The sequence below is a fragment of the Tyto alba genome, unplaced genomic scaffold (genome assembly GCF_018691265.1).
Source record: "Tyto alba isolate M040663 unplaced genomic scaffold, T.alba_DEE_v4.0 Super-Scaffold_11, whole genome shotgun sequence".
Classification (NCBI taxonomy): Eukaryota; Metazoa; Chordata; class Aves; order Strigiformes; family Tytonidae; genus Tyto; species Tyto alba.
Window position 1 is genome coordinate 7,583,297 of NW_024881273.1, and position 27,043 is coordinate 7,610,339.

At 47.3% G+C, this 27,043-nt stretch overlaps 1 protein-coding gene and 1 long non-coding RNA gene across 2 annotated transcripts in view; one reads left to right on the plus strand and one right to left on the minus strand.

Annotated features, from left to right (window-relative positions):
• COL27A1 (collagen type XXVII alpha 1 chain) overlaps positions 1-25,644 on the minus strand; it is a 163,168-nt gene extending 137,524 nt beyond the window's left edge. Inside the window, exons 1-4 of the mRNA XM_042786709.1 lie at positions 25,174-25,644; positions 23,654-23,952; positions 14,278-14,348; positions 8,012-9,453 (exon numbers count right to left, since the gene is read on the minus strand). Of these exons, the coding sequence (XP_042642643.1) occupies positions 8,012-9,453; positions 14,278-14,348; positions 23,654-23,709 (1,569 nt within the window). The 5' untranslated portion in view covers positions 23,710-23,952; positions 25,174-25,644. The remainder of the gene's footprint in view (positions 1-8,011; positions 9,454-14,277; positions 14,349-23,653; positions 23,953-25,173) is intronic.
• LOC116965984 lies at positions 22,565-24,363 on the plus strand. The gene is made up of 2 exons (XR_006164773.1): positions 22,565-23,083; positions 24,178-24,363. It is a non-coding gene; the product is annotated as an uncharacterized LOC116965984 (long non-coding RNA).
• Positions 25,645-27,043: the final 1,399 nt, after the last annotated feature.

Consider the following 27,043-nt stretch of genomic DNA (forward strand, 5'->3'; position numbering starts at 1 on the left):
AAAAAATCAGTGGAGGAATAAGCAAATCCCAGGGTAGGTCTCTCTGTGCTACTAATTTGTCAGGACATAAACAAATCATAACATTTTCTTTCTGTAGTTAGCTCTATCTGTAGTGAAGATGACAAGAGAAGGATTTTTTTTTAAAGGCATAAGACCCTACACAGCATAGAACAGCTAACGCCCCACACTGAGGCACACAGGGATGGACTCCTACCACCACATCGCTCAGTGCCACTACACAACACTGCTGCCTGCCCTGGAGATTTCCAGTCTCTACAGCCCAGGACACTTCATCTGACCCCTTTATGAGTTGCTTATTGCTGGCTAACACAGTATTACTGGTCCTTGTATTAACAACCCTCATTGATACAGCTGACCCTCATTTTAGCAATATACACAGCATTTTAACCTGCCATTGTGCCAGCTCAGGCCCCATGCATAATGCAATTATACAGCTGTGCAAATAGACACAGGATTGTAGGGTTTTTTTAAGCCTCATGTATAATTGTGCTCCAGAATCCAAGCTTTTATTAAAAAAATCTCCTTGCACTTTTAGGTGGGAAGATAACTAGTACAATTGATGCAGTGACAGTTAATAGCATTTACCAAAGGTTAATTCAAGCCTTTAACCTCTTCTCTATCAAAACCCATCACCATTTACCTTTAGAAGGAGACATAAAAGAGAAGGTGCAACTGTCTGAGAACTGCGTTCCCTGAGTACCAGAATTGAGGTGACCTTTTCCACCTTCCTGCTAACAGCAGCTGCAATTGTACTTGGCCACTTGAGTAAAAACCTTCTCCAAAAATGCGGGCTGTTCAGAATAAACTTAAGCTAACAGAAATAAGGAGAGAGTTAATACCTGCACTGGAGCAGGAATATGGAGTTAAGGGAAAGGCATCTAGCTGGAACAGCACAGAAAGAGCAGTACATAAGTCAGGAGTCCCCGACATTTTGCTTTAGTATAATATGCCCTCAGCCTGTTTTGTTTGGTGTTTTTTTTAATCCTCTCCTGAAGAGTAAGAGGAATAAGGTGACTGTGGGATCAGTGGCTAAAAGGTACCAGCCACTACGGTAATTGAGTAAGGCAAGAGTGTGACCACATATAAATTAGAAGCAAGCCAAGGTGGAAGAGGACTGGGGTACCTGGATGAACACAGATAGTTGTGAAACATGATGCACTGCAAGACCACCTTCCAGCTTCTCACATGGTTCCTTGGTAGTTGGATTGGATGGGACACGTACTGTGCCTTCCTAGTGAGCCATTTCTTCTCTGCCCTGCACATACACCTATATTTCATACAGCTCAAGTTCTCAAACAAGAGGCCCACATCAGACAACTGGCTTTGCCTGGGGAGAGCAATACTGAAATGCACCTGAAGAAAAATGCACATCTGGAGAGGCAGCCAGGGAAGATGACTGGATCAGGGCCCAGCTACTTATGGGGATGCAGTCCCACTTAAAACATAAGGCTTCAAGACACGGAGGGTAAGAGCTGTCTATCAGTGAGCCACCATGCAGCAAGCTGCTAAGAGTCTGCCTGGAGGTGATGCCCGTGCAGTCCCTGCGCTCACCAGAGACATCACCACCCTCTCCACTAATGCAGGGAAGAGTTAAATTGATCACACAGAGCCTGTGTGTGGATCTTCCCATTGTACCCTTTGGAGCATCCCTGGGGAAATCCACAGCAAGCAGTGGGAAGTGCTCTTGAGAGGCAGGAAGGTTTCCTTTTCCTGGCAGCTGGAGAAGATCTCACTCCTCTGCTCCTGCCCTCCCATTGCAGGGACACCCCGTGAGACCGGCAAAGCTGACAGCCTCCTGCAGCCAGCTACTGTTCCGAGCACTTTGGTTCTCATCTCTCTGGCTTCTTGCCTACTCCCTTTTGCAAACTGATGGAGAAGAACACACACCCTGTTATCACACAAAGCAAAATCAGAGATCAAGGAGAAACGTGGCAGAAGCAGATACTCTCTCTCTTCTCAAGCCAAACAGCTGAACTGTTAACCAGCCTGAACAGTTCTGTGAAGCAGCTAATGTCAGCCACATAAAAGTTTAACCCTTCTCAGTTTCCCACGGCAGCATTAGCAATGATGACTGATCCCACCAAATGATTATAGGATTTATTCTAAGCTGCTGCTGGGAAACTTTCTGGCGCAAAAGGGACTTTTTTTTCTTAGCTTTTTGAGCTTCAAATTGCAAATTGAAAATTAAGCTAAGTTGTCTGAAAGGGAAATACATTAGACCCTGAGGACAAGAGAAATCTCACCATTTCCTCTTGCTGCCGAGATCAGCCAGTTTATACCTCTGCCTCTCCCACACCAGGACCCTCCTCACAGTGCTTCCTCTGCCTGCAGCAATGCCACTGGGAACAAGGTGCCTTCAGATCTCAAAGCCTGAGCAAGGCTGAACCTGTTGGGAGGGGACTCGAAGGAAAGCACGATTGGTACAGGAATTGGTGCTGGTGATTTGGGAAATGGCTTGCTTCTTTTTAAATGACTACTGAATCAACTTGCTCAGATAGCAAAGTGTTCCTGTAATTGTTTCCCCAGGGGCAGGTACCCAGCCTCATAGCAAATAACTGATGATTACCCAGGACACAATTCAGCTCATATTCCACCGCACACTGACAGACTGACACATCTATATTTTAGGTCTCTCCACTGTACCGTTGCCTCCCCTGTTCTGTACCCCTGCACAACATTAGTGGCACCATTCTCCTTTATCCCAGAAAAGGCTGTGTTTCAGAGGCGGGCATCCTGCATTGTGCAAAACACTGCAAAAACTAAAGAGAGAACATTCTTCTTTCTCGGATGCTAATGCATGTGGTAAAACTCAACTTAAAAGGGAGTTGAGAAAACGCATCAAAAGCTTCTCCTCACGTTGGCATCAAGTTCTGAGCAGTGATGTTCCCCCCTGCAGATAGGGAACCTGTCTTGTTTTCTTCCCAGAGGCAGACAAGGCATATTTCATATGCAAGGCCACTTCCACAAATCTACCATTTAGCTTTGTATGTCTGGAAAGCACCAGCATAGAGGGACTGAGCAGCTACAGGGGCAGGATTATAATTAAAAATCTCCTGCCCAGAAAAACAGAAAACCTCATCTTCAAAAGACATGCCAACCCCTCCTCACCTCACCGTCCTTGTCTAGGACTCTGCAGAGAGAAAGACAGGACCTAAACTAAAACCTGGCTTGAAGTACTGCCTAAAACAAATCTGGAATTTTTTTGGAAAAAATAATCCAGCTCTTTGGTTACTTTCTACTCCAAGGCAGGCTTATCATATTAAATTTGGACACATCTGGGTTTCAACCAGTCTAAAAAGAAAAAGCCCTCGTAACTCTGGCAGGAACCAAGATGTTGGTGGAAAGCCAGTCTTGTAATATGATTTCCGCAATAGACGCAGATGTTTATTCTGGGTCTGTACAACACCTATCACAGAAAAGCCCTTGTCCACAACTGGATTCCTAATAGAGTGGCAACACAATACATAACAAAATATTGGTATTCCAGCTCGGTGAAAGCAGCTTTTCTTTATAGACATTTCAGGAACAGTCTCTGCATGAGGCACTTCAGTCTCTTGAGCAATCTCAGACCTTGGAAGGAAATCTGAAGTGGTGTGAAGAAATAGAGGGATCCCATACTCCATCACTCACTTTCTATTTTTAAAGATTTATAAAAATACCTGTATATATTTATACAATACATCCCTACATCCTTTGCAGCACATTTATCTCAATCACACTTTCAACTACTGCTCTTCAAAATGAACTTTGTTTTATGCAAATAGAGCTCTCTGATGATCAGTCATTTGCCTGCAGAAAGACTTCCCTTTGGGAATAGTTCTGGTTAAATTAGCAAAAAAGTTACGATCCAACTGTGTGAGTGAGGATGAAACTTTTCCCATGTATTATACAAAGTGTGCGATCTCTTTTTTTTTTTTTTTTTTTTTGTTAATATGACTCATTCATGCAGAGACATTCAAACACATTGTGTGTTCCTTAATTTATCATAGACTGTCAGTTTGAGCAGCCTTTTCTGGTACAAGGAAGACTGGAAATAGGCACTTCATATTTTATCAGTGTTCCCAATCACCTCTCTCTTTCCCCTACCCCACTGATTGAATTGGCAAGGATTGCTTCTTCACGAAAGGAGCCGGGCTCCAAGACAAACTGCTCGTGCAGAAGATGGCAGCTGGAGCAGTCTAGACTGGGGATGCTCAGAAACACATCTGCCTTGGGGAGCAGGCTGCCGGCCAGGGCACGCCTCCCCTCTGCGGGGCTGCTCCCGCCAGGGTTCGGACCCGGGGCTCCCGGCCGTGCTGTGCTGGTGGGAACTGGCGGCTGCTGGTGCTCCCGCCGCGGACGCTTCTGACTCGGGTACTCCGGGAGTTGTTGGAAACACGCTCCCTCCTTCCCTCCCCTCCCCTGTTACTCAGTGCTTCCACAGCCTCTTAGAGAGCTTAGCCCACTCCTCTGCACGCTCGGCATCAGGTATGGTGTTCTTGCTCTAAAAATAACCCTCAGACACTTGTCAAAAGAGTCAATGTGTTGTTTTTTTTTTTTTTTTGCAGGGGCCCAAAAGCTATGGAATTACAGCCTTGTTATGTAGGAGGAGAAAGGTCCAACTGCGGGGTGCACTATGGACAACCCAGCTAGATCCCAGGGCAAGGGGCTTGCTGCAGCTTTACCACATCACATGGAGCACACCCGCCCCAGCAGCCCAGGGGCAGCGGGAGGGCTCCAGCCCCCCTCAATCTCCCCGTCAAACCAAGCAAAAGATACCCCAGCCACCGGAGGATTCGAACACCTATCACACCACAGCCTACAAGGGTTCAAAGACTTGACATGCTGGCAACAAAATACTATTTTTCAATCTATATTTTTCTTTTCTGGGTGTCCAAGCTACTTGCAGCCATGTGCTGGGGTCACGCTGCTCTGTGTGCTGAGCAAAGGCCCACTTGGCCCCGCACAGCGACGGGAGATCTTGAGCAAAGCTCGGCAGAGGTGCTGCGGGCAGCCGGGGGATGATTCAGAGGAACGTTTGCCAGCTGCTGAGTCAGTGCTGCATTACTGACTTAGCATGATGTTTGGGTGGTGCTTTTTTTTTTTTTTTTTTTTTTTTGCTATTTCCCCCCTCCAAAAGAAATGTAGAGCTGAGATCTCAAATGCTTGTGGTTATTAATGGTTCCCAAGAAATTTTTCTTTTTAAAGAACATATTATCCTCCCACCTCGAGCCGCCCAGCAAGCCCAACATTCCTGAAGAATTAATGCTCTGCCATGAGTTGCATGTGGGACGCAGCGTCTCCATTTCCTTTTGCGCAGCACTGTGGTGGTCGTTCCAGGACAGATTAATCCATGGAGGGTGCTGCCTTTTATTGCCAAGTGAACAAACCTCTTAGCCCCTTGCTTGCGCTCCTCTAACCGTGCAGACACCTCCCTCAGGTTTGGGGATGGGGCCCTTCTGCACAGCTAAGATGATACCACAGCTATTTTGGTAGCATTCACAAAGCCAGAATTGCACGGAGACCACAGTGCCTGAGTCATCGCCGCCTCGCAGTGCGGTTGTCATTCACATCCTGATTTTAGGATGATCAGGATGAACGACGGTCCCTTTTTCTCTAAGTGGAAGCCAGACAGGCGGGGTCCTGCTGGCTGCCAGCCTGGCTCTGCCCATAAATCATTGCCAAGGTGGCCCCAAATCCTCGCTGAAAAGGTAGAAGGCAGTTTTCCAGATGCACTTCCCTGTCCAGAATGACAGACTTCTTGACGAGACCTTGTACCAAGCAGCACAACTGGGAAAACTTAAGTCATCATCTTATCCTTCCACCCGTGTGCCAGACTCTGTGGATGATGTTCCCAGCCCATAACCTGCCCTGTCCAGGGAAAGTGCCGAGCTGCGATATCACGCAGCAGAGCAGGAAGGGCTGTACTGACCTCATCAGAAATGCCTGCCCGACAGCCCGAGGACGGCGCCAGGTAATTACTCAAGCAGAGAGCATTTATCAGCACTTGTTCTGAAACATGCTTGTCTGGCCATCGAAGTGCTACATTAATTTCTCAACATGTCATCCCTGTTCCGGTCTTTTCTGCTCTTTCTCTTCCCATAACAGAGACATCCAGTGGAGTATGGTACAGAGATCTCCGAGTGAGTCACAGGAGCTATCAAGCACCGCACAGCAGCCAGCTCCAGCCAAGCCATAACCTTTCCCTCCCAAAGTGCCAACTTTGTTTCCAGCAGTCAAAGAGGATAAGGCCAGACAGAGCCTCAAAACGTTCTCCTTTCTCCCAATTCAGGACTCCAGTTGTTCTCAGACGGGATGGAAAAATCCTGCCATCTCTTCCCTCAGCCCTTCACAGCCTGAATCTGTTTCTTTGCTATGATTCACAAGCTGAGAGGGATTTTCCACTCCAGTTCAATAATAAACTCTTTACATTGCAAGGAGAAGTGGGGGCTTGGAGCATGGTCACCCTCCTGACACTTGCAGGGCAAGAAGGTGGAAAGGGTCAGGATTTCACTGGGCTCAGAGCTGGCCACCCCAATTTACCCCTCACAGATCAGTAGTGTTTTAAGAGAAGTTCAGAACTGCTGCATTTCTCCTCTTGGAAATATGCCTGAAATGACTCTCCATGAAACACAGAAGACTGCCCAAAGATAAAATTGCTGAATCTCATTCTGTCTACTCAGGGATTTAGCAAAACTTCTCCAAGTACAAAGACTACATCAGGGATATGTGACTGCAAAGTCAGGCAGGAGGAGAGGGCTGCCTGCGCTGCATCCCCCTGCCTGGGGCGGCATCTTCACCTCTCCCAGAGATGGGAACCTTCAAACAAAACCCACCCAAATTACAAGGAGAGAAATCACCACACTGCTTTGAAATGGGACAGGCAGGAAATGCAAACCTTGAAGGTAAGCACCCAGGGAGGGCTTAGGGAAACACAACCATTTACTTTAGGTGTTACTTGCAACAATGAACAGCACATCTGCAGACACAAGTGCTGTTGATTGTGTTCCTTAAGCCAGTCTCAATATTTCCATTGTAAACCCTTCTTTCACTATTTTAAGAAGTCAGCTGTAAAAATCTGCTCTAGGCTGGAACTTGGCAACCAAAGACGCCGTCTGGGAGAAACTTATTTTACATGTACAACCCCTCTCTCGTATATACAATATAGCAAAAAAGCTTGAGTTGGAACACCAAATCCTCCTAAAAGTTGGCCAGTTTAAAGATCCTGTTTGCATTCCATCATATGAAAAAAAAAAAAAATGCTAGCAGATAATTACTGTGGCCTGACTGCTTTTAGCATTACAAAATGTGTGTATACTTTTATGATGGCCAAGATATACACCCTGAGAGTGGTTATTGTGTGTGGAATGCAGTAGTTAAATTTATAAAGGAAACTCTTTGCACGTTTTATGTGCTGGCTATGAGAAATAAAAAAAATACATTAACTTATACCATCAAAATAGAAGAGAGTTTCTGTAAAAAAAAAATGCTGGAGCAATGTCTCTACTTTTATCTGCTGAAACAAGACGCTTTTCTGGAAATGTGAATTTCAGGTACAAAACAAATTAATAACCAGTGTTAAGAAATAGTTAATTTGTGGCATTTTTTTGAGGCACCTGGACTTTCTTTGGAAGGTGGCAGGCAGCTCTGCCCTTTTAAACCTGAGAAAAAAACAGGGGTGTGCAACAGAGCCCCAACCTCACCATCAAAATTTTAACCAGCAACTTGTAGGAAGGAAGGTGAGAATTTTTTTTTTTTTCTTTTCTTAGATTTAAGATTAAGCAACAACTTTAATCACAAACTTTTAAGGGGCATCCCCCATCACAGAGCACTCAAGTTTACACTGAGATATACACTAAAATTGTGATAATCAGAAATGTAATTGTGTTTGGCTGCTATTTCAAGTTGTCACACTCCACTAAGCTTTACAGAAACCCTTGTAGGTTATGGTCTTTGGACCGTTTAGCTGAGCTGTGACTAGGAATAGTTAGCATTAAGAGCTTGAACTTACCTGAGGTCCTCTCTCTCCTTTCACTCCTGGATATCCCAATAAAAATGGAAATGGAGTGGGTCCGAGGGGGTCAAAGATTTGATAACCATCAGTCGCAGCTGGGGTTGTGAGGTTGAAGGCCTGTGCCCTGGCTCTGGAGGCAGGACGGGCAGACCCCAGGGGCGGTTTGGTGTACACCAGAGGGATGTTACTAGGATCCACTTTCCTGGTGGGGGACGGCACGTGCTTCTTTGGAATGGGCCCATCGCGTGGGTTCTGTGGGGTTTGCTTTAGGGTGACAAGATGGACATTGCTGGTTGTGTTATCAGTCATCCTCCTCGTTGGCTTTACAGTACTGGGTGCTTCAGAGGGCTCAACGGTGGGTTTTTGGTTGTTCTTCTTTTTGGTCTGTTGCTTGGACTCCTTCCTGCTGGCCGTGGCAGGACTCTGGCTTGTTGGTGGGGCCTTTTTGGCAGTGGGAAGGGTAATTTTCTCCATGTGTGTGCTGGGAGTGGGCCGAGACAGCCTGAGGGTTGTCACCGTCCCCCGAGGGAGCCAACGGGTGGGTGCCTGTGTTTCAGTACTTGATGGAACAGGAACTGGAGCCACTGTGACTTTTGGGGCTTTGGTTGTCAATCTTGGCCATGATGGTGGGGACGATACCAACGCGACGGTTGTTGCACCTGAACCCCGAGTTTTGAAGGGTGCAGTGACCCTGTGAGACTTCAAGGATGGGGCAGCAGTGGTCAGGTTTTTCAGACCCTGCAGCGAGGGCTCCATATGCTGTGGGGTACTTGGGGAGACACTGGGATCCCTGGGCAGGAGGGGGATGAGGGGGGGCAGGTTCGGCCGGTAGGTATCTGCTTGCCTGCACTGTTTTCTCAGGTATTTACAGTAATGATGAGCTGCCTTGGCGGAAGGATAAATATCGAACTGGCAGATGGCTCCTTCAAACTGCACGGAGTGCTGGTTTATCTTTCCAAAGAGGAAAGACCCATGTGGATCCAATGCCTCGTCCTTTTTAAAATGCAAATCCGCATGTACTCTGCGCTTCCCACAAGAAGTAAATAAAGTGACTGTCTGGCCACGGATATTGATGGCCATATTGTGCCACTGGCCATCATGGACATTGTAATCAAAATATACAGAGCGCTTATGGCCCACATATACTATGATCTTCCCAGGCACAAACTGGACACCCAGCTGCAGTTTTTTCTTTTTGCTCTTGACAGCAAAGAGAAAGGCATTGTTGATGCGGTGGGAGCAGAGGCTCAGCACTAGGAGCAGGTCAGTGCTGGAGCCTGCGGGGAGGATGGTGCTGACTGGTGCTTCAACACGTGCTCGCTGAGTGAAGATGACCCCTGATTTGAAAGGAATAACTCCTTGAGGAACTGTACGTGATGAGGACCATCCGCTCGATGGCCTTTTCCCTGACAGGCCCAGTCTTTGAAGAACATCTACATCTGAAAGGGAATCACAAAGAAAATGTGAGGTGTTGGGTATGGGGGAGGTGTCAAACCAGTCCATGCAAAAAGACAACAGGATGCAGGATGCTCCAACCATCCTCTCACATATATACATTCAAATAATCAGAATGGAGAGCACATAGTTCTGCACACTGTGTGAGGAGCAAATGCATGCTCAACTTCATCACCAGTCATTGTCAAAACGCATCAGCTCCACGGTGCATCCTGTGCCATCAGGGAATTGCTCCAGATGTTCTGGAGGGAGCTGACCTCACCACAGGGAAATTTCCCACTGAGCACCAATAGTCCACTTCTCTGGGATTTAATTCTGAGTACTGACCACACAGCCGGAAAGGAATTTGAGCAACAGACTGAGCTGGGATTGCAAAATTTTATATCCCCAGAAGGCAAGTAGCAGACCTTTCAGAGGCAGCAAAAGCCTTGTATCTGTGTCTCTCCATATTAGTAAGAAGCAGCTTTTAATCTTTGAGACTCTAGAGAGTTTAGGGAAGCAAGGGTGCCTCCCAGCATGAAAAAATTGCACCTAGATTTCACTGAACCGCTTAAGGTTCTCAACAGCAGTACTTTTTTTCCCAGCGGATCATCTTACAGCCTTAAATTATTTTAATAGGTTAGAGAAACCAGAGTTGGTTTGTGAAGATCTGAGAAATTAGTTATGGCTGCCGCTGAGCAGTAGAGGTAAGACTCGCCCGCAGCATTTGTCACCAAGGAACTAGGTGCCTTGTTCAAGACAGAATGAGAGATACTGCTGTCCAGAAGCATCTATCTTTCTCCACCAATGCCAGGAGAATTCCATAACAGACAGAGAAGCAGAATCCTCTGGTTTGTGGCCCCAAGGTCTAACAGGAGTCACACACAGCTCAGAGCCCAATCCTGCAGATTAGCAGGCAACAGCAACACAAACTGGAGCCAGCTGACGTTAGTCTCAGCTGAACTATTTAACTGGGGAAGATGCTGAAGTCTACAAGAGAAAAGCTGCTAAGGTAAATGTGCCCAGACCTGAAAAAGGTGCTCATGCACCCAAAAGTTTGTTCTCTTACTCCAGCTCAAACATTTGGTCTAATAAAAAATGTTACCTACATGGTTATAGACAGATAAAGGTAAGGCTATAATGATTACCATGACACTACTACAATTGAAAATGAGCTAGGATAACCATGTTTCCTTCCCTCTTCCCTGCCCAAATGCAATCTCCATTACTCAATGACCAGCTAACTCTCATTTTAAGTGCTCTCTGGGGAAGCTAGCCTGGGCTGTGAATTCCAAAGGCTGACCTCGCAAGGTAAGAATTTAACAATCAGAAATGTAACAGTGCCAATCATGGCTGCACGTCAGCTAACACCATGGGATTACAGCTTTCCTAGATTAAAAGGAAAAGTAAATCAAAGGTTGTCCAAAGAAAAAATGAGCTCCTTGTCTAAAGGGATCTTGGAAATTGGCTTCTTTCACCTTTAACTATTAATTATTCAGCACGATACCCAAATATTTGGAGAACTGGGACTTAAAAGAGAACTTCAGTGTTGGCCAGATCGGTTGTAGGCTCAAGCCAGTCTGAGGCCTGTAATGTTGCTGGCCAGAAAGGGAGAAGAATAACGAGAAAACCTCTGTTCTTTGGCTTTGGCAAAAAACTTGGCCATTTTTGTATGTAAGAACAATTCAATCAATATTTACTTTGTCTGAGCTCAGGTTTATTCCTACCTCCCTATTTTAAGGCAGTTTGACTTATTTTCTAATAGAGACTACCCTGGAGAATATGCATCAGGTATGAAAGAGGATAGAAATATTCCCACTCTATGCAGAGGGGATAATTTACTGCACAGCATGTGCAAGCCTTAATAATGGTGCTTCTCCCATCCTATGAAATCCTCAGTCCCGCACTGTTTTCCTGCAATATTGCCCAATGGGTCTGTCCTTCAACGTAGCAAAGGTAGAACCTTCCCCTCTCTGCACTGAACAGAGGAATCACAACCGTATCTTCATAGTAGATAATCTCCAGAACCCATGAAATAGTAAAGGCCAAAGCCTGGCTTCAGCAAAATCAAGTGGGACACTTGCCACAAACTTCAAAGGATGATCAGGATTTAGCCCTAAGAAAATAAATTTACCACTTAAACTAGGAGCTAGACTCCAGCTTCCAATTTCTACCTGTATTTTTATGTTCTCTCCCAGAGACAGACAGTGGTGTGTCTTTACTAGGCAGAGATGCTTTACACTCCAGGGGCTATTCATTTGGTAGCCACTCTGCAAAGACATAAGGATATTTCCCTGCTCAGAAGATGCCACTGCTGTTTGCAATATCAATCCAACCGCCTTGTTAGCAATTGCATCCAACAGTGCTCAAGAAAAAGGAAAAAAAGCACAACCCAACCACTCCTTTCTCTCAAAACCCACTAGGGTAGAGCCAAATTCTAGATTCCTACACAAAACCTGAATACATGCAGGACGTGTATGTGGATTTTCCAGCACCAGGTCCAGGCACACAGCGCAGGACTCCTGTGCACCCAGCCCGTCTTCTCTCCATCCCATGCTGACTGCCCTGGGCTGGTGGGGCACGTCCCCTGAGATGACGGGATGTCATCAACTAACATAAAATGCAAGGTAATTTTGGTGTCCTTTAGTAGCTCCAAGTTTAGCAAAGCATTTTTTCCCCTTCAGATTTTTTCCTCTGTAGATTTTTCCATCAAAACACATTATTTAAAAAAACATTCAGTTAGAGCTGCCTGGTCCCAGGTGCCTTGAAGCTAGTTGCAACGTTCCTGTAGCAACATTTGAGCAACTGGGGAAAAGCTTTCTAGAAGATTCTGTGCATGAAGTGAGATGCACAGAGGTTTCTGAACAACCACACAATCATGTCTGAAAGCGGGGATAAAATGTTTTATTGCTCTCCTTCCCATCTCTTTCTTTTCTTTCCCCACGCAAAAAGCTTTTTTATATAAAGAAGCCAAAAGGCAGGAGAGAAATAACTTGTAGCTTCCTAGATTCCAGGCAGCTGAGATGCAATGCCCACAGCTAAAACTGGGTTGAATAAACACTACATTTCCAAAAGTCACTGCCCAGACCCTTAGTCAGTGCACATCAGATGAACTCACTAACCTCATGGTCTTTTGGATTTGTAACACTTACGGAAAAAATATCCTCTGTGTTCCCTGATTTTCCAGTGTGCAGGGAGACCCCAAGCCTTATAGTAATAACTGCAGGGTTTTCGAAAGCCCACAACATTAGCTTAATTTCATCCTCACAGATCTGTGAACAAGCACTTACTGGTTTTGTAAATCTCATGTTTGAAAATCCTGAGTGATAATACAGTCTCAAGTCACCAATGTTTTCTTTCAGCCTTTGCTTCCTTGGAATTTTTTGTTTTCTGGTACCCAGAAGAGCAGCCTGTCTCTGATTGTGGGGAAACCAAGTAAGATTTTTTAAATTCCTTTGTCACAGAGGAAGTATCTCAGAGGGGTTATCTACCACACTAAGGTAATGAAGTAAGAGCGAAGTGAAAGAGTTTCCTTTAGATTGATGATAGCAATCAAAAGACATGGCACCATCCCATAATTATCATGAGAGTAAAATGATGGATAAAGATGAATCTTAACAGCATATTAAAATCTACTTGAAAAAAAGAGATGCCAAGACACAGTATTTGTTCTGCCTCTTTATGAGCTGACATAAAACTTGCTCTGAAAACTGCTTGACTAAGTAATTCAGCCAGATGTTCACCTCTTTTGCATTGAAGCAGAATTTGGAAAATATTACATTTTTCAAAATTGCTGATGGCAGGGATGTATTTCCCCCCCCCCCCCCCCCCCTCCGTAAAAAGTGCTCCATGGGCTGGCTTACTGATGAGCATTGACTAACTTTCTATTTTTCCTTCATGTTTTGGAGACTAAGAGGAGAGCCCTGGAGCCTACTAGTCCACTTATTGTCGTCCACTGATTGCAGAGGAAGCTGTTCAGTTCCAGCATATGCCCATGTAAACTATTCCTGTGGAAGAGGTGTTGCTATTTTAAGAGGAGATGGCTCTTTTACAAACAGATGTTGCAGAGATGCTCAGCTCCCACTACCAGCAGTAACAGATGAATTTATTTTTATTTTTATTGACTCTGAAGCTTTCTATCTCCTCTTGTGGGGTCACTGATTATTGAACCCCAACTTTTTATCCTGTCCCCAGCAGCACTGGCAGGGGACACCTAGACAAGAGGTGTAAAGACAGGGTGAAGGTCTGTGATCACTCCCCTATAGGATACCTCTCCTGCTGCACAAGGACTGAGCCAGACATAGTCATTCTACTATCAATCACCCCTGCGGATTTTTTCTTCCTTAAATTTGCTTTTACTTTTAGAACTCACATAATTTCTGTATGCAAAACATCCTATGTGCCTGCAGAGGCATGACTGTGTTGCATTCAAGTCAAGGAAAAACCTGTCTGTGCTTAATTCCTTAATGCCCCAGCCTCAAGGGGCACTTTCTGAGAGCAGTTAAGTACTAGCAAGTGCAGGTAGATGCCAGTGACATTTTAGACACAAAGTGCTTCATTCCCACCAGTTCCACCAGACAGGCAGGCACTTCTGAAAATCCTGTGGGGCACATAATCACCTGTAAAAAACTGGTTCTTTTGCCAGCCGTTAACTGTGTCATCTCTATCATCAGTACTGCAATTATCAGCAATAAATGCACTTAATTCTGTGCACTATGCTCAGACATTATTAAATGATGTTCCTAAACTGACACCAAAGCACTTTGCTTTTATTTTGGTAGAAAAAGAATGGGGGGAAAAAAACAAAACAAAACAAAACAGTAATTTACCTTCAGAATTTCCCTGTGTGAATCCCAGGAACCAGGTAAAACATAATACAGTCCAGAGAAACCAGAATCCCCTAAAATTAGAAGAGAAGAAAAAATAATGAGTTTCTACATTAGTAAAAAACACTAGCACCCCACTAAGGGTATTGCCCTTGATCACAAATCTAGTGAAGTCAGTGGTAGTGTCCACATGTCTCTGGGAAATGGAGAATAGGCACTCAGCAGAACAGTGCTTGATTCCAACTGAGATCTCATTTCGCTACTTTAAAGTCATCTAAAGCCCACTGAATTCAGTGGAATGTTTTCCCACTGGTATTAGGGGCTGGTGATCAAGCCTTGAGCAGGGACCAGACCAGTGTTTTGAGATGCAGGGTCATCACTGCCAGGTCAGCAGTCCCTTTGCTACTGCTACTCCTTGGCACTCACCCCACCTAGGACAGAACACCAAAACCACAAAGATTGGGGAAATAATTAAAAACTGGAAGGTCAAAAGACATGCCAGGAATGCTTGTCTGAAGACATGGGTAGAAAATGGCTGACACACACTGACACACCACCTACATCTCAGTAAACAAATTTGGAGTCTTATTGCTTTACTACATGTTTAAAAATATCTTAAAAGCACAAAACCCTACATGGATTTACTCCTCTTTTTACACCCAGTTGCAAAGATGGGGGCAGCTTCTAACCACTCAGCACCTTATGCTATTGCCACTAATGACTTTCTCATTAGTGCCACGGCAGGAAATTTTAGAAAGTGTGAGTGCCCCAGACTCCCAGTTGCAGTGCTCTCACAGACCCTTTCATGCCTGAGAGAAGAGGACAAACCTTTCAGTTAGCTAGACTTTAAACCTTGAAGTACCATTGAAAACAGCAGCAGAGAGGAAAACTTTAACCAGAAATGTAGCTGAAGCCCCCGCTTTCCCCATCAACTTCCTTGATTTGTAGCTGAGTAACGAACATAGGAAACTCCTTGGTTACACTCATTTAAAACTGTCAGTGGAAAGTTTCAAGATTGAATTCCCTCATCTTCTAGAGATGATATTTAACAGCTTGATCAGCAAGGGCTGCTGGAGGAACAGAGACAAAATTGTAAGCTACAGAAAGTCCTCAGCCAGAAGAAAGCAGCGTGGGACATCCACAGGTTGTTCTTCGTTTCAGCCAAGCCAGTGCTAACACTGGGATACTGAAAGCAATGCCAAAATGCAGCTTGCTCCTCAATTCGGATCTGGCAAAGACAAATAATTTATCAAATAGGATTAGAGACCACTCTTCTCCTGCCATCAAGCCTCAGCTTCAACACAAGAAAGCATCCTCTGAGACAATGTATTACCCCAGGCCAGAATCTCACCCAGTGCAGGAGACCCTTTCCCACAGCTGAAATGAAGCCACAGTGATTTACACATCAGTGGGGAAACCTGGCCTTGAATGTAAAAATCCATGCAGGAATCCAGCCACTAACTAATATTTTAAGGCTTGAAGGGACAAAACACTGGAGCAACCCTGATCGGCTGGGAAACAAATGAGATGAACCACATCATCCTTTGCTGTTTCCATTACCCTGACACTGGGCTGCACATTTCAGGAGCTCTGGGGCTGCTTTAATCTATGCATGAGGGAACAACATCTTGGAAGAGCTAAATCATGGTATTCTTTTGTCATGTCCTATAGCCAGCCATATGCTAACCCGCAGTATGCTCAAGAGATATCCAGCTGGGGAGATGTGGTTGTTTTCTGCCCACTTCATCCCATGGGACATGGGTGTTGGTCTGAAGACACTGCTGGATCCAAGGAGAGATGTTGTCCCAGTTCATTCAGGGGATGTAGGAAGGGAAGGAGAATAGGGTGATTCTTCATGGCCACCTCAAGTCATAAAAAGCCTTCACCTAAAGAGGCTAAAATCTACTTCACAGGAAAACCTTTATTTCTGTGCTCACCTCCAAATGAACAATGGAGTTTTAAGATGAGGACACAATTCTGTGTGTGCAGGGAGCAAAGACCTTGCTGGGTGTCATCAACTGGGTTTGACTGCCCGATGAGAGTATGAGAAGACAAGGGGAAGGGGGTGACCAACATGACCTGAGTGCCAAAGGCAGCAGGAGTCCCAGGCATCAAGAACACCTTTTCTCTGGTGAGGATCAGATTTGTACAGCTATGTACAAACACTGGTGCACATAACGCACCAAAATGAAGTTCAGATCTTTTTCTTGGAGGGCTACTTTCACTACTCAAATTTGCTTCCAAAATCCCTGTTGACCAACACAGTGAGGGGAACAAGTCTTAGGGGAAAATCCAGCACGTAATTTCATTCCAGTGACACTGACGGGGCTATAAAGGAGACAAATGCGAAGAGAAGGATCCAGCTGGACTTGGCCCTGCTCCTGGACCCCTCACACAGCCAATACCATAAGAATTGAGAGCAGGGCTGAGTGCCAAAACACTGAAGAAAAACACTTTGGCAAAAATCACCAACTTAATGGAAAAAGCAAAAGCAACTTCCAAATGGCAGACCTGTGACTGATGGGGCTGTTAATTATTGCAGGATTTTATAGTGCAGGCTCTTTTTCCGTTACAACTCTGCAGCGACAGAATTGCATAAGCAGCTTGAGTAGCAATAGTAAAGGAATATTTTTCTCCTTATATAGAGCTATCAAACCCACCTTGCCTTTATCTCAGCTTCTTCCCGCAACCAGTGATTTCCACAGAGACTCTATCAAGAGGTATCCACTAAAGGCACTTACTCCTTTTATTGCACAAGGTCTACGAATAACAGAATGAGGACCATGCTGCTATAGTCACTAAGTGAAGTGCCCCTAAATACATATGATGTAAGCTCATGTGAACCCTAAAAGTTTTCCAGTGCAGACAAACTCTTTATTGCAAACTGAAGCTACTGACTACAGCTTAATTTTGCTGCACTACTTTTTGCAAACTCCTGTGACCAGTCCATGGGAACTAACTAGTGTCAACAGTGCAAGGCAAAAGACAACAGAGAGGGACAAGGAAGCACAAAGACTGGTAATAACACTTCTCAGCCTCAGTGGTGATTTTAGCATCTTCCCAGCGAGGACCATGTGCACACAGGTAGCAGCCAAGAATAATCATCCTGAGGAGTTCCTACAAAAAGTAACCAGAAGGTCTAGGCACCACCTCTGCTGGGACTTCGGGACAGGCAGGAGGTCCCTGCACATGGTGATACGCACCAATCCAGAGACCTGATGAAATCACGACTGCTAATTAGCATACAATTGTAAAACTGTAACCTGGGTTTTCAGCTTCCAGATTCATCTGCCATCTTCTTACTGAGCACTGAAAGATCAGACTTCTGAGAGCAGCAAGTTGTGACTTGGAGACTAAAAAAAAAAAAGAGTGGCTTGTGCACAGCATGTCTTGCTGTTATAGCCCCAGTAAAGTCACATTCTGGGCAGCAACCTGAAGAGCAAAAGTAAAGGAAAAAATCCTGTTGAACGTATCAGTTCTTACACCCAACAACCACTGGCATAGGGCAGTATGCTGAACTAGACATTAGTAAGACAAGAGCCTCTAGGGTAGACATGGTCAGGAATTATCCTCAAAAAACTGCAAGTTTGACAAAGCTGAAGCAGTCTGTAAAATAGTTGTGATCAGCTAATTCTCCACAAATTCTGGAATTGGTTGGAACAATTTCAGCTTTTTTAAATTAAAAGATTTGCCCCAGCCTTAAAAAAAGGAAGTCCAAATGATTTTGACATCTTGTTTACTTAGATGATGGGTTGAAGCTGAAGAAAATATTACAAGGGCCCAAAGCAGCATTTATGTTTTATTTTGTTTTCTCCCTCATTTACAGTGAGGAAATGTCTTTGAAATTGTAAACATTCTTGCAGGGTGGAAAAACGATTCCCCCCCGCCTCCATTCCGGTGTATTTTTTCTGTCCAAAAGATCAGAAAGCCAGCTGAATGCTGAAAATTGCTTTTCAAGAAAGGCAAATCTACATTTCTAGCTGTAGATCAGACAGTGTATCTGAAAAGGAGAAGATGCCTATGTTGCTTAAGATCCTTTGCACGTGACTGGAGGTGATATTTTCTAAGACCCTCGAGCAGTTTTCACAGTCAATGGGAAAAATCACAATCTACATACTGAGGCTGTAAATTGCACCATAACATCAATGCTACTCCCAACTTTTTGGGGTTGAAATCTTATTTTGTACTAGCATCATCCTTTGCAGAGCAGACTTCTGCTCTCTTTTCAGGGCTCCTGAAAACTATGGTATTTCTCCTCTCACCCTCAGTTTCTGGAGAGAGCAATGGGAACATATAGTTATGTAAACATCACTGTATTGACCCTGATTAGTCCTTTGCTGGACCTTTTCTGCAGTATAAACCAGCTATTGATTTTCACCTCCAGTCAAAGATATTTGTCGAGTGTACTCAGGCATTGTTGCAAAACCCAGAATGTTAAGGGGAGAATTTCTGAGGTGACTGAAATGGTATTAACCCCCATTCAGCATCTACATTTTTAAGAAAAAGCAGAAAGTTAAGAAAAAGCAGAAAGCAGACAAGCAAATATGGCCCAGATAGATACTATTCCATGGTAATTTAAGAATACTGACTAATCAAAGAGCGATCTAGAAACTAGAAATATTAAGTGGGGAAAAATGAAATTCAGTACTCCTCTAAGATTTTAATGTTCAAAAAAGCTCTCAAAAAATATTATCCTGCATCAAGTACACAAAACATCCAGAATCCAACCCACTCCTCCTAGGCACATGTTTATTAAAACAGATTTTCAGATGACATCTATAAATTCATTGCACCTGCAGCCATAAGGGGAGAAGATGAAGTTGGACATCAGTGCAGCTGCCTGAGCTTGAACAGCATTCTGAGCAGAGTACAGAGCAGAGGATTTCAAAGATTGTCCCACCATTATTACTGGAGACTCCCATAGCCCAGATGGGGAAACTCCCTAGGATGAGCAACTCTCCAGGCCAGACTCCAACCCATCCTTGGGGTGATCCTGAACAGGAATGTCAGACCTTCTCCACCCTGCCTCAGAGTTTGAACATGCATGCAAACCCAGAAATTCCCAGGGTTTCTCTGGCACAGCTTCTGCCAAATCTAATCTTAATTCAGGATGAAAATGCCCCTAGTGCTGTGCCTGTAGAGGTCTATCTCATTTGTCAAAGCCAATTGTGGCCCAGAAAAAGCTGCTGCTTCCTTCAGAGGAGGTCCCCGGTAGCAAAAGAGCGACCTACCAGGGCCTGATGAAAGGGAGGAATAGTATTCACAAAGGGGAGGGACCTCAGCTCCTGGCAATGGTACAGCAGTAAGTCTCAAGTACTGCAAAGAAGCTTTGCTCTTCTAAAAACCTGCACACCAGCCAGGCATCAAGCAGGCTCTGGATGCATTAAGGCCTGGTATTTGCTCACCCAGCACCTATAGCTCCTCTTAGGATTTCTCCAGGAGGGAAATGCAGATCTGCAGTACACAGAACGTGGAGATGAAGCATCAGTGTGGCCAACCCCTCACTCCTGCAGACACCCCACATCTTGTTCTTTCAAGGTTTTATGCTGATATCTGCAGACAGAGTGCTGATGGGTTGCAAACCGCTGGTCCCTGTCCTCCTAATTGGGAGCTAGAACTTGTGTATTCATTGCACAAAGCTGGCCAAGAGCTAACCAGCTCCTCTGAGCTCCTGCTGGTGACAACCTGCTTCCTCATCTGCTAGATATGAGACAGACATGGCCCTGATGACTCAAACACCCTCCCAGATACCTCCCAGCAACCTTCTACAATAGATCTCTCCTGACAACCCATTACCTGGTCTCCTCTTTACTCACCATCCGTCTGTCTGGGTTATTAACTTTTCTGCTGTGTGAAGTGACAATACTCACTACTAGCCCTTGCCTTTGTGTTCTCAGTTAGTAACTGGAGCCCTCGACAAACAGAAGTGCTAAGCATGGTCTGTCATCTAACTCCTTTTTTGTCCTTCCAACAAATGCCTTTGCATTCCTTCATTTTGTGAATGGGGTTTGGCAGAGCTGTATAGAATTCCCCATTGTTTCCATCTGCACTTCAGTAATCGTCCATCGTTTCTACTTATGCCCCCTACAAATTGGCAAAGAAAGAGAAAGGGGAAAAATCCCACATGCTCTGTGTCTGTCTCTGGTCAGATGTCCTACAGCTCCCTCACCACAAGACCTGGGCAAGCCTTGCTCGATAATGTAACCTCCATAAACACTGTTTTCAAACAGGGCAGGTTTTACCCTCTTGACCCATTGCAGAAAGGGAATAGAGCTGGAGCTTTATTAAAACGACCTGCTCGGAGAGGCACACTGAGGCAGCAGGAGAGGGGGGACCTGGACACTGGACTTCAGCATATAGCCCTGGCTGTGACACTGCCCTTCCCTCCTGGGACACAGATCCAGGAGGCTGTGTAATTGCCTCACACACACACACACACAGAGCGTTTGCTCGCCTATTGCTCCCGTTGGTGAATTTGTCCAGGAGTGCCATAATTTGTCCCCGTTGCTTGCATGCAAGGACCTTTTCCTCTTAAAACAGGAGCCGTGCCTTCCTGCAGCCCTTCCCGGGGGCTGACCCACCGCGGTGGTGCTGGGTAGGTGCTGTACCACCACCCATGCAGCTTTCTCAGCCAGTCCACGGGCCAGGCAGCCCCAGGGCAGCGTTGCACCGACAACACAGGGCTGTGACAGCAGCAGGCACCCATCGGAGACCTCCCGGAGCATCCAGCAAACCCCCTCCCCAGCCAGCATGCAGCACTGGGGCTGGCAGGGGCCAAGGCGGCACAACCGCAGCTGAGCAGCACAAGCGCTACAGTCGTGGCACGAGCTCAATGCACAGCTGAATGCAAAGCCTTCTTCTGTGGTTTTAGCGAGCCTGCGCTCACTAAAAACACATCAATGGAAACAATCAAGAGGGGCATTTTAAGCTTGCAGAGCCTGTAAAACTTTCTGTTCTTCTGGTTTTACAAGCTTTGGCTGCTGGAGCCAGGACAAGGCTTCAGCACACTCGGCAACTGCTTCTCCTTCCCCGGTGAGCCAGCCCTCCCACTCCCATCCCTGGGTCTCCTGCCACCAGCCCGGCTCCGGAGGATGCTGCAGGAGGGCTGGGACAAGCGGGATCCCCAGTGCCATGTGGGAAAGCACCAGAAAGTTCCCATTACAAGCCGCCTTCAGGCAGCACAACCCTCACCCACGCCGAGGAAGACCCGGCAGCACAAGGGTGGCGTGGTGAGCCCAGGCACAAGCTCTGGGCTCAGAGGACCCTCTCCAAGACTAAGGGCCTCAACAGGAACGTCCAGCTGTGGGAATGGTAGGATGCACAGCACTCAACTCTGCCAAGCAAATCAAAACCCAGCACCAAAAAGCCCATCGGGAGATAATGTGAAGGGTAGCAAGCGACCTCTGCTGAGGAGGGAACGGATCAGCAGCACGCTGGTGAGGTATTTAAGCCACAGGAGATCCTGGGAACAAAAGGCACACGTATTGAGAGTCACCAGAAAAGACCAAAGTGCAGATTTCCCATGGCACTGCAACATTCAAACCCTGTGCAGCCATGCACAGTGCTAGCCTGGGACACTGAGATGCAAAACCTGATACAGAGCTCCAGTGAGCAGGCGGCTACGCTGCCTTCTCCCGGGTCCCTGTTTCCTAACCCTGTCCTTAGCAGGGTCCAATTTGCCTTGGGACTCGAGCAGGATCTCTCTGTCCTCATCCGTAGCGTGATTGCAGCCAACTTCTCCATCACTCTCACAAGTTGGTGCTCCGTGCAGCGACTGTGCCCCCTGCCAAGTATCTCCCCAGCATCAGGGCCCTTTGCTTCGCTGCGATGCGGCGCTGCTCGCGGTCTTTCAAAGGAATCTTTATCTGTCTGTTCCACTTTTGACTTTGCCCCTTTTTGACATACAGCCACCCTTGCACGGTCCTGGGCAGGGAGCTCACTTCAGACCATGCCCAGCATTAAAAAGGTGCAACTGGGAGACGCTGCAGTTACCAGCATCTCTACGCATACCACAGCTACATCTGCGCCAAAAAAAAAAAAAAAAAACCCAAACCAAAAAAACACAAAACCAAAAGCAAAACAAAAACCAAACCAAAACCAACACAACCCAAACCCTAAAGCTTGCGAGCAGATAAACACAGAGAAAAACCTTTCAAGGAGAGCTGGTTGCAGCCCCTGGGAGCGGTTCTGATCTCTCCACATAACTTTACACACAGACACATGCAGGCAGCGATTGCTGCGCTCAGCCTACAAAGGAAACTGCACATTCATCCACGTCCAGACTCCAGCGCTGCGCTAAAGGGGCGGCTGTCAGGAGCGGGGTGACCCTCGGGATGAGGGGGGGGGGGTGCCCCCAAATCCCCTTGCCCAGTTTCCACCCTCTCCCCCCATCCCACAGCCCAGCCTGGCAGCAGCAGCGGGATCCTGTACACAACTTTTTCAAACTGCCAGGCAGAAGAATCCCAGTCTTTCCAAGGGAGTGTCGGTAAATCATCATTACATCCGACAACGCAACCAGCGGGATTAACCCTTTACTCGTCCCCGGGAAAATAATAACAACAACAACAACTTTAACAATGAAAATAGTAAAAGCTGGTCCCAGCCGCGTGAGAAAGAGGACGGGGGCAGGGTGTGTGCTGTCGTGTTTTAGATACACACGTATCTAGATGGAAAGAAGTATTTGTGCGCGCGTGTGTATATGGAACACACGAAGAACATGCTACCAGGCAGCCGCCTGCCCCCCCGGCCCTGCCTCAGCCCTCCCCCGTGGCTCTCCCACTCTCCGCAGGACCGCGGCGCCGATCTCCAGGTACTCGTGCCCCCCACGCCCCCGCGGGACAGGGTCGCGGAGCAGCACCTCCGGCCGGCTCCCGGGGGGGGCTGGGGAGCCTGCCTCCCTGGCCGTGCCCGGGAAGGGGGAGAGGCGTGCGAGGGGGAGCGGGGAGGTGGGATTGCCCACGCCTGCATCTCGCGTGGGTGCAACAGCAGCGCTCCCCCCCTCCCCCCCCCGGAGCAGTTTCCAGAGCTGGGAGCTCCTTTCCCCGGTGCGTGGGGATAGCGGGGGTGGGGGCTCCTCCTGCCCTCCCCGGCCCCGAGCCCCCAGCTCTCACCCCCTTCCCGCACACCCCCAGCCCCATTCCCACCCTCCTGCTCCAGCGTGGCCTCCCCCTTCTCTCCCAGCCCAGTCTCCTCTCCAGCCCAGGAGTTTTCACATCATCCCCCGGCAGCAGGAATGTCTTCCCCCACCCCGTCCCCAGCCTCCCGGGCGCTGAGCTCCCCTCCCGCTGCCCTCCCGGGATCCCCCGGCTCCCCGGGCACCCCCATCCCCACCCGGGATTGCCCTTCCCCGGCGCCGGGAGAAGTCGGACTTTGTACTCACCCCCTGCCTGCTGCTGTAGCTCTGAGTCTGGAGACCGGCTCTGATTCCGGCTCCATCACGTTTAGTGCATTGTCTCTTTCGGGCAATTTTTGCGGCAATCCATCAGAAAAAGGGGGACAGGTCGGTTTGTGGGTACATCCTTCCCAGGAGCTCAGCTCTCTGCCTCTCTAAGGGGCTCAGCCGTGTCAAAGACACCCCCTGGCCCGGACGGCTCACTCCTTCCTCCTTCTCTTCTGGGTCCTTTTGCTTACACAGATCTTTTAATCCCATTTAACTCCCTCTCGGCAGACTGCAATTACCTTGGGAAAAAGGAGAGAGAACAGAAAGTACACGCTAAGAAGTCAGGCTGGCCCATGGTCGCTGGATTTCTTGCCTCTTTTTTTTTTTTTTTTTCCTCCTTATTAATAGTGCAATTTCTGTGATCTCTGATTTCCAAAGTCCTTGATTTAAAGTGTTTTTTTCTTAGCTGTTACTTTTTTTGTTGTTGTTTGGTTGGTGGTTGTAATTATTATTTTTATTTGCAGTGCAGATGTGCCTCCCACCCCCCCAAGGATCTCTCCTCTGGACTTAGAGAGAAGAGGAAAAGGCAGATTTTGAGAAATGAAAATTATTTAAGGATGTCCCTGCTGCCTCTCTCTGCTGCCCTCCTCTGTAATGCTGAAGCACTTACAAAAAATAATACAAAGTAAATAAATAATTAAAAAAAGGAACTCTTTTGGCCAGAAGAGCTGCCGAGAAGCAATGGAAGACCCTTCCAGGCTCCGTGGAGGAAGCGCACAGGCCCCTGGCCTGGGGGAGGCTGCTCATGGCGACGGGTGCTCACTGGCACCCACCTGCAGGGCCCTGAGCCCTCTGCCCCAACCGGCTTCGACCCACCCATCCACGGGCTGGAGAAGGACCCAGGTTATAAGGTACCTGACCCGGCTTTTCCCTTGGGCTCAGCGCTCGGTGGAGGCGGTTGGGAGCCTGTGGAAGGGGCTCGGGCTTGAAGGACACCCCCCCACCCCCCTTCCTGCTTCTGCTCCCCTCCTCGCCCTGCCCTGCTTGCACAGAGAGGGGGGACAGGGGATTGGGTGTGGGGCATCTCCAGACCCCCCCCCCACACACACTCCTCCCAGCACCAAGTGATAGAAGCTGCAGCCTGGAGAGCAGGGAGAGGGGAATGAGTTTTCTTATACGAGGTCCAAAGTAAATCAGATCCCAAGTCCACTTTGCCAGCTCCGCCAGGAGAGTGGACTTTTGCATGTGGGTACAACCTGCATCCCTGGGCCCCCTCCTCTTCCAGCTCTTGCAAAGCCCCACCGCGCTGGGACCCGGCCACCCTGCACACCCCAGGGTGACGGGCAGGTCCCTCTTGTCCACGCCACACCACAGCAAACCCCTCAGCTCTGTGGGATTCCCTCACGCAGGTGAGGGCAGCCCACCACACCGGGCCCTCCCGCCTCCTCCCTGCACCCCTGGGTGCCCCCTTGGCCCTGCTCCCTTCCCCCTTGCACAGCGTCTCTGCCTTGGGCACTTACTTTGCAGCAAGGCGAGAGGCTGTGCACCGTCTCCTCGCAGCCCTGCATTCGCTGGCATTCATTTGTCCCAGCAGCTTACGGCAATTTCTACTTCTTATAAAACAATAAAGCAAGAAGAGCAAAAAAAGAAAGAAAGAAAAAAAAAAAAACAAAAAAAAAAACAACAACAAAGCAAACAAAGCCTAAGCCCCTTCCTCCTGTCTTCCCCTTCAGTCTCAAGGTGTCTCCTGCGCTGGGAGCCAGCGAGTGGCTGCCAGGCTCATGGGCCCGAGCGAGCCAAGGCTTTCTGGCAAGCCTGAGGTTCCCCCAAGTTCAACAGATAATCCTTCCCCAGAACTGTAGCGGGCAGGTCCCCCTCGGGCTGTCGCTCCACTCGTGGGTCATGGATGCTGCAGGGATCCAGGAGAGAAGAGAAGTTGGGTCGGGGCGCTGGGAGGGACATGGATGTGAAAGAGGTGGAAATTATAAGGCTGCCCCTGTCCTTTTAAATAGCTGCAGCCAGGGGACTCCGCCGCTGGCTGGGGTGCCCCAGGTATCCGGTTTCAGCAAACATCAGCTAATGAGCAGAGATCCAGCCTCCAAGGGGCAGGTTCAGAGCTGCTCTGCAGGCATGGGGAGGTGGGGGGGGGGGGAACCCCGGGCACCCCACCAGCAAGGGATGGAGCAGGGCTGAAGCTGGAGGAGGGAGGGGAGGACTGCGGGTGAAGAGCTACATGGGCACTGCTACCCCAGGGTGGAGGGCAGGCTGCAAGGTCTGCAGGGCAAAGGACAGGTCCTCTGATGTGCTGAGCACGCAGCACAGGTCTGAGCATCAAAGCTGAGCCACCCCAGGGACTAGCACCACAAAGGTGTTTTATATCTTGCCACAGTATCCCCCAAGACAGAGGGAAAGACCAGGCAGAACTAAAGCACCTTGAACCTGGGTGTGAGCACTGAACTTACACACGCCCCATGAGAAAAAAAAAAAAACAAAACACAAGTAGGATCAGCACTGACCCACCACATACCTGAACTTGAAGCTAGGGGGGAACTATGTTACGGTCAGAGCAGAAAATTCAAGGACCCACTGGCTTGACTCAGCACCGTAGGTTTTACTCAAAAAACTGACCTCAGAATGTGGCCAAAATTTAAGGTTTCCACCATAAATCAGATCTCCAGTACACATGACATCTATTACCATGCATTCTAAGGACTTCTCTCCTTTAATACAAGTATTTGACTTAGTTGTGGTTGCTTGCCGGGACTGTGGTTTTACATCTCCCAATTTCTATAGGCATAAGATTTTATTCTTATCTTTGTTCTGAAGTATCTGCATTTTGTTTCCTTGCTTGCTATAACAGATGAAGCTGTAGCTTCAGAAGAAGTAGCAATAACAAAAAATTTGAAGTAAGCAATGTTATGACTGGGGTAGACAACTAACAGCCTCACAGTCCACTGGCCTCAAGAAAACCTTTTCAGAAGAGTGCAGCTAAGTTACGATACAGATACTCGTAAGAAACTCCTTTGCACAGACAAACCTGTCCCAAAAACCTCTGAAAGCCCAGGAACTCAGACGACCCATCCAGACCAGCTTTGAGGATTGGGACTTTAGGGACAAGAGGCAGTCATATAGCTTGTCAGAAATCACATAAAATCTTTATTTACCTATCTTTTCCCCAGCTGTTTTTTCCATGTTTCTCAGTCACACATTCCTCACTGAGAAACATATTCTAGCCAAGCCTAAGTGTTTAAGATAAAGCTTTAGCTTATTTAAAAAAAAAAAAAAAAAACAAACAACCTTTTCAAAGAAACATGGAAATTGCTGTGCTGTTGAATACACCTTATCCTCCTGCTCTTTTCTACCTTTTATCTCTTCCAAAAGCAGAAAGTA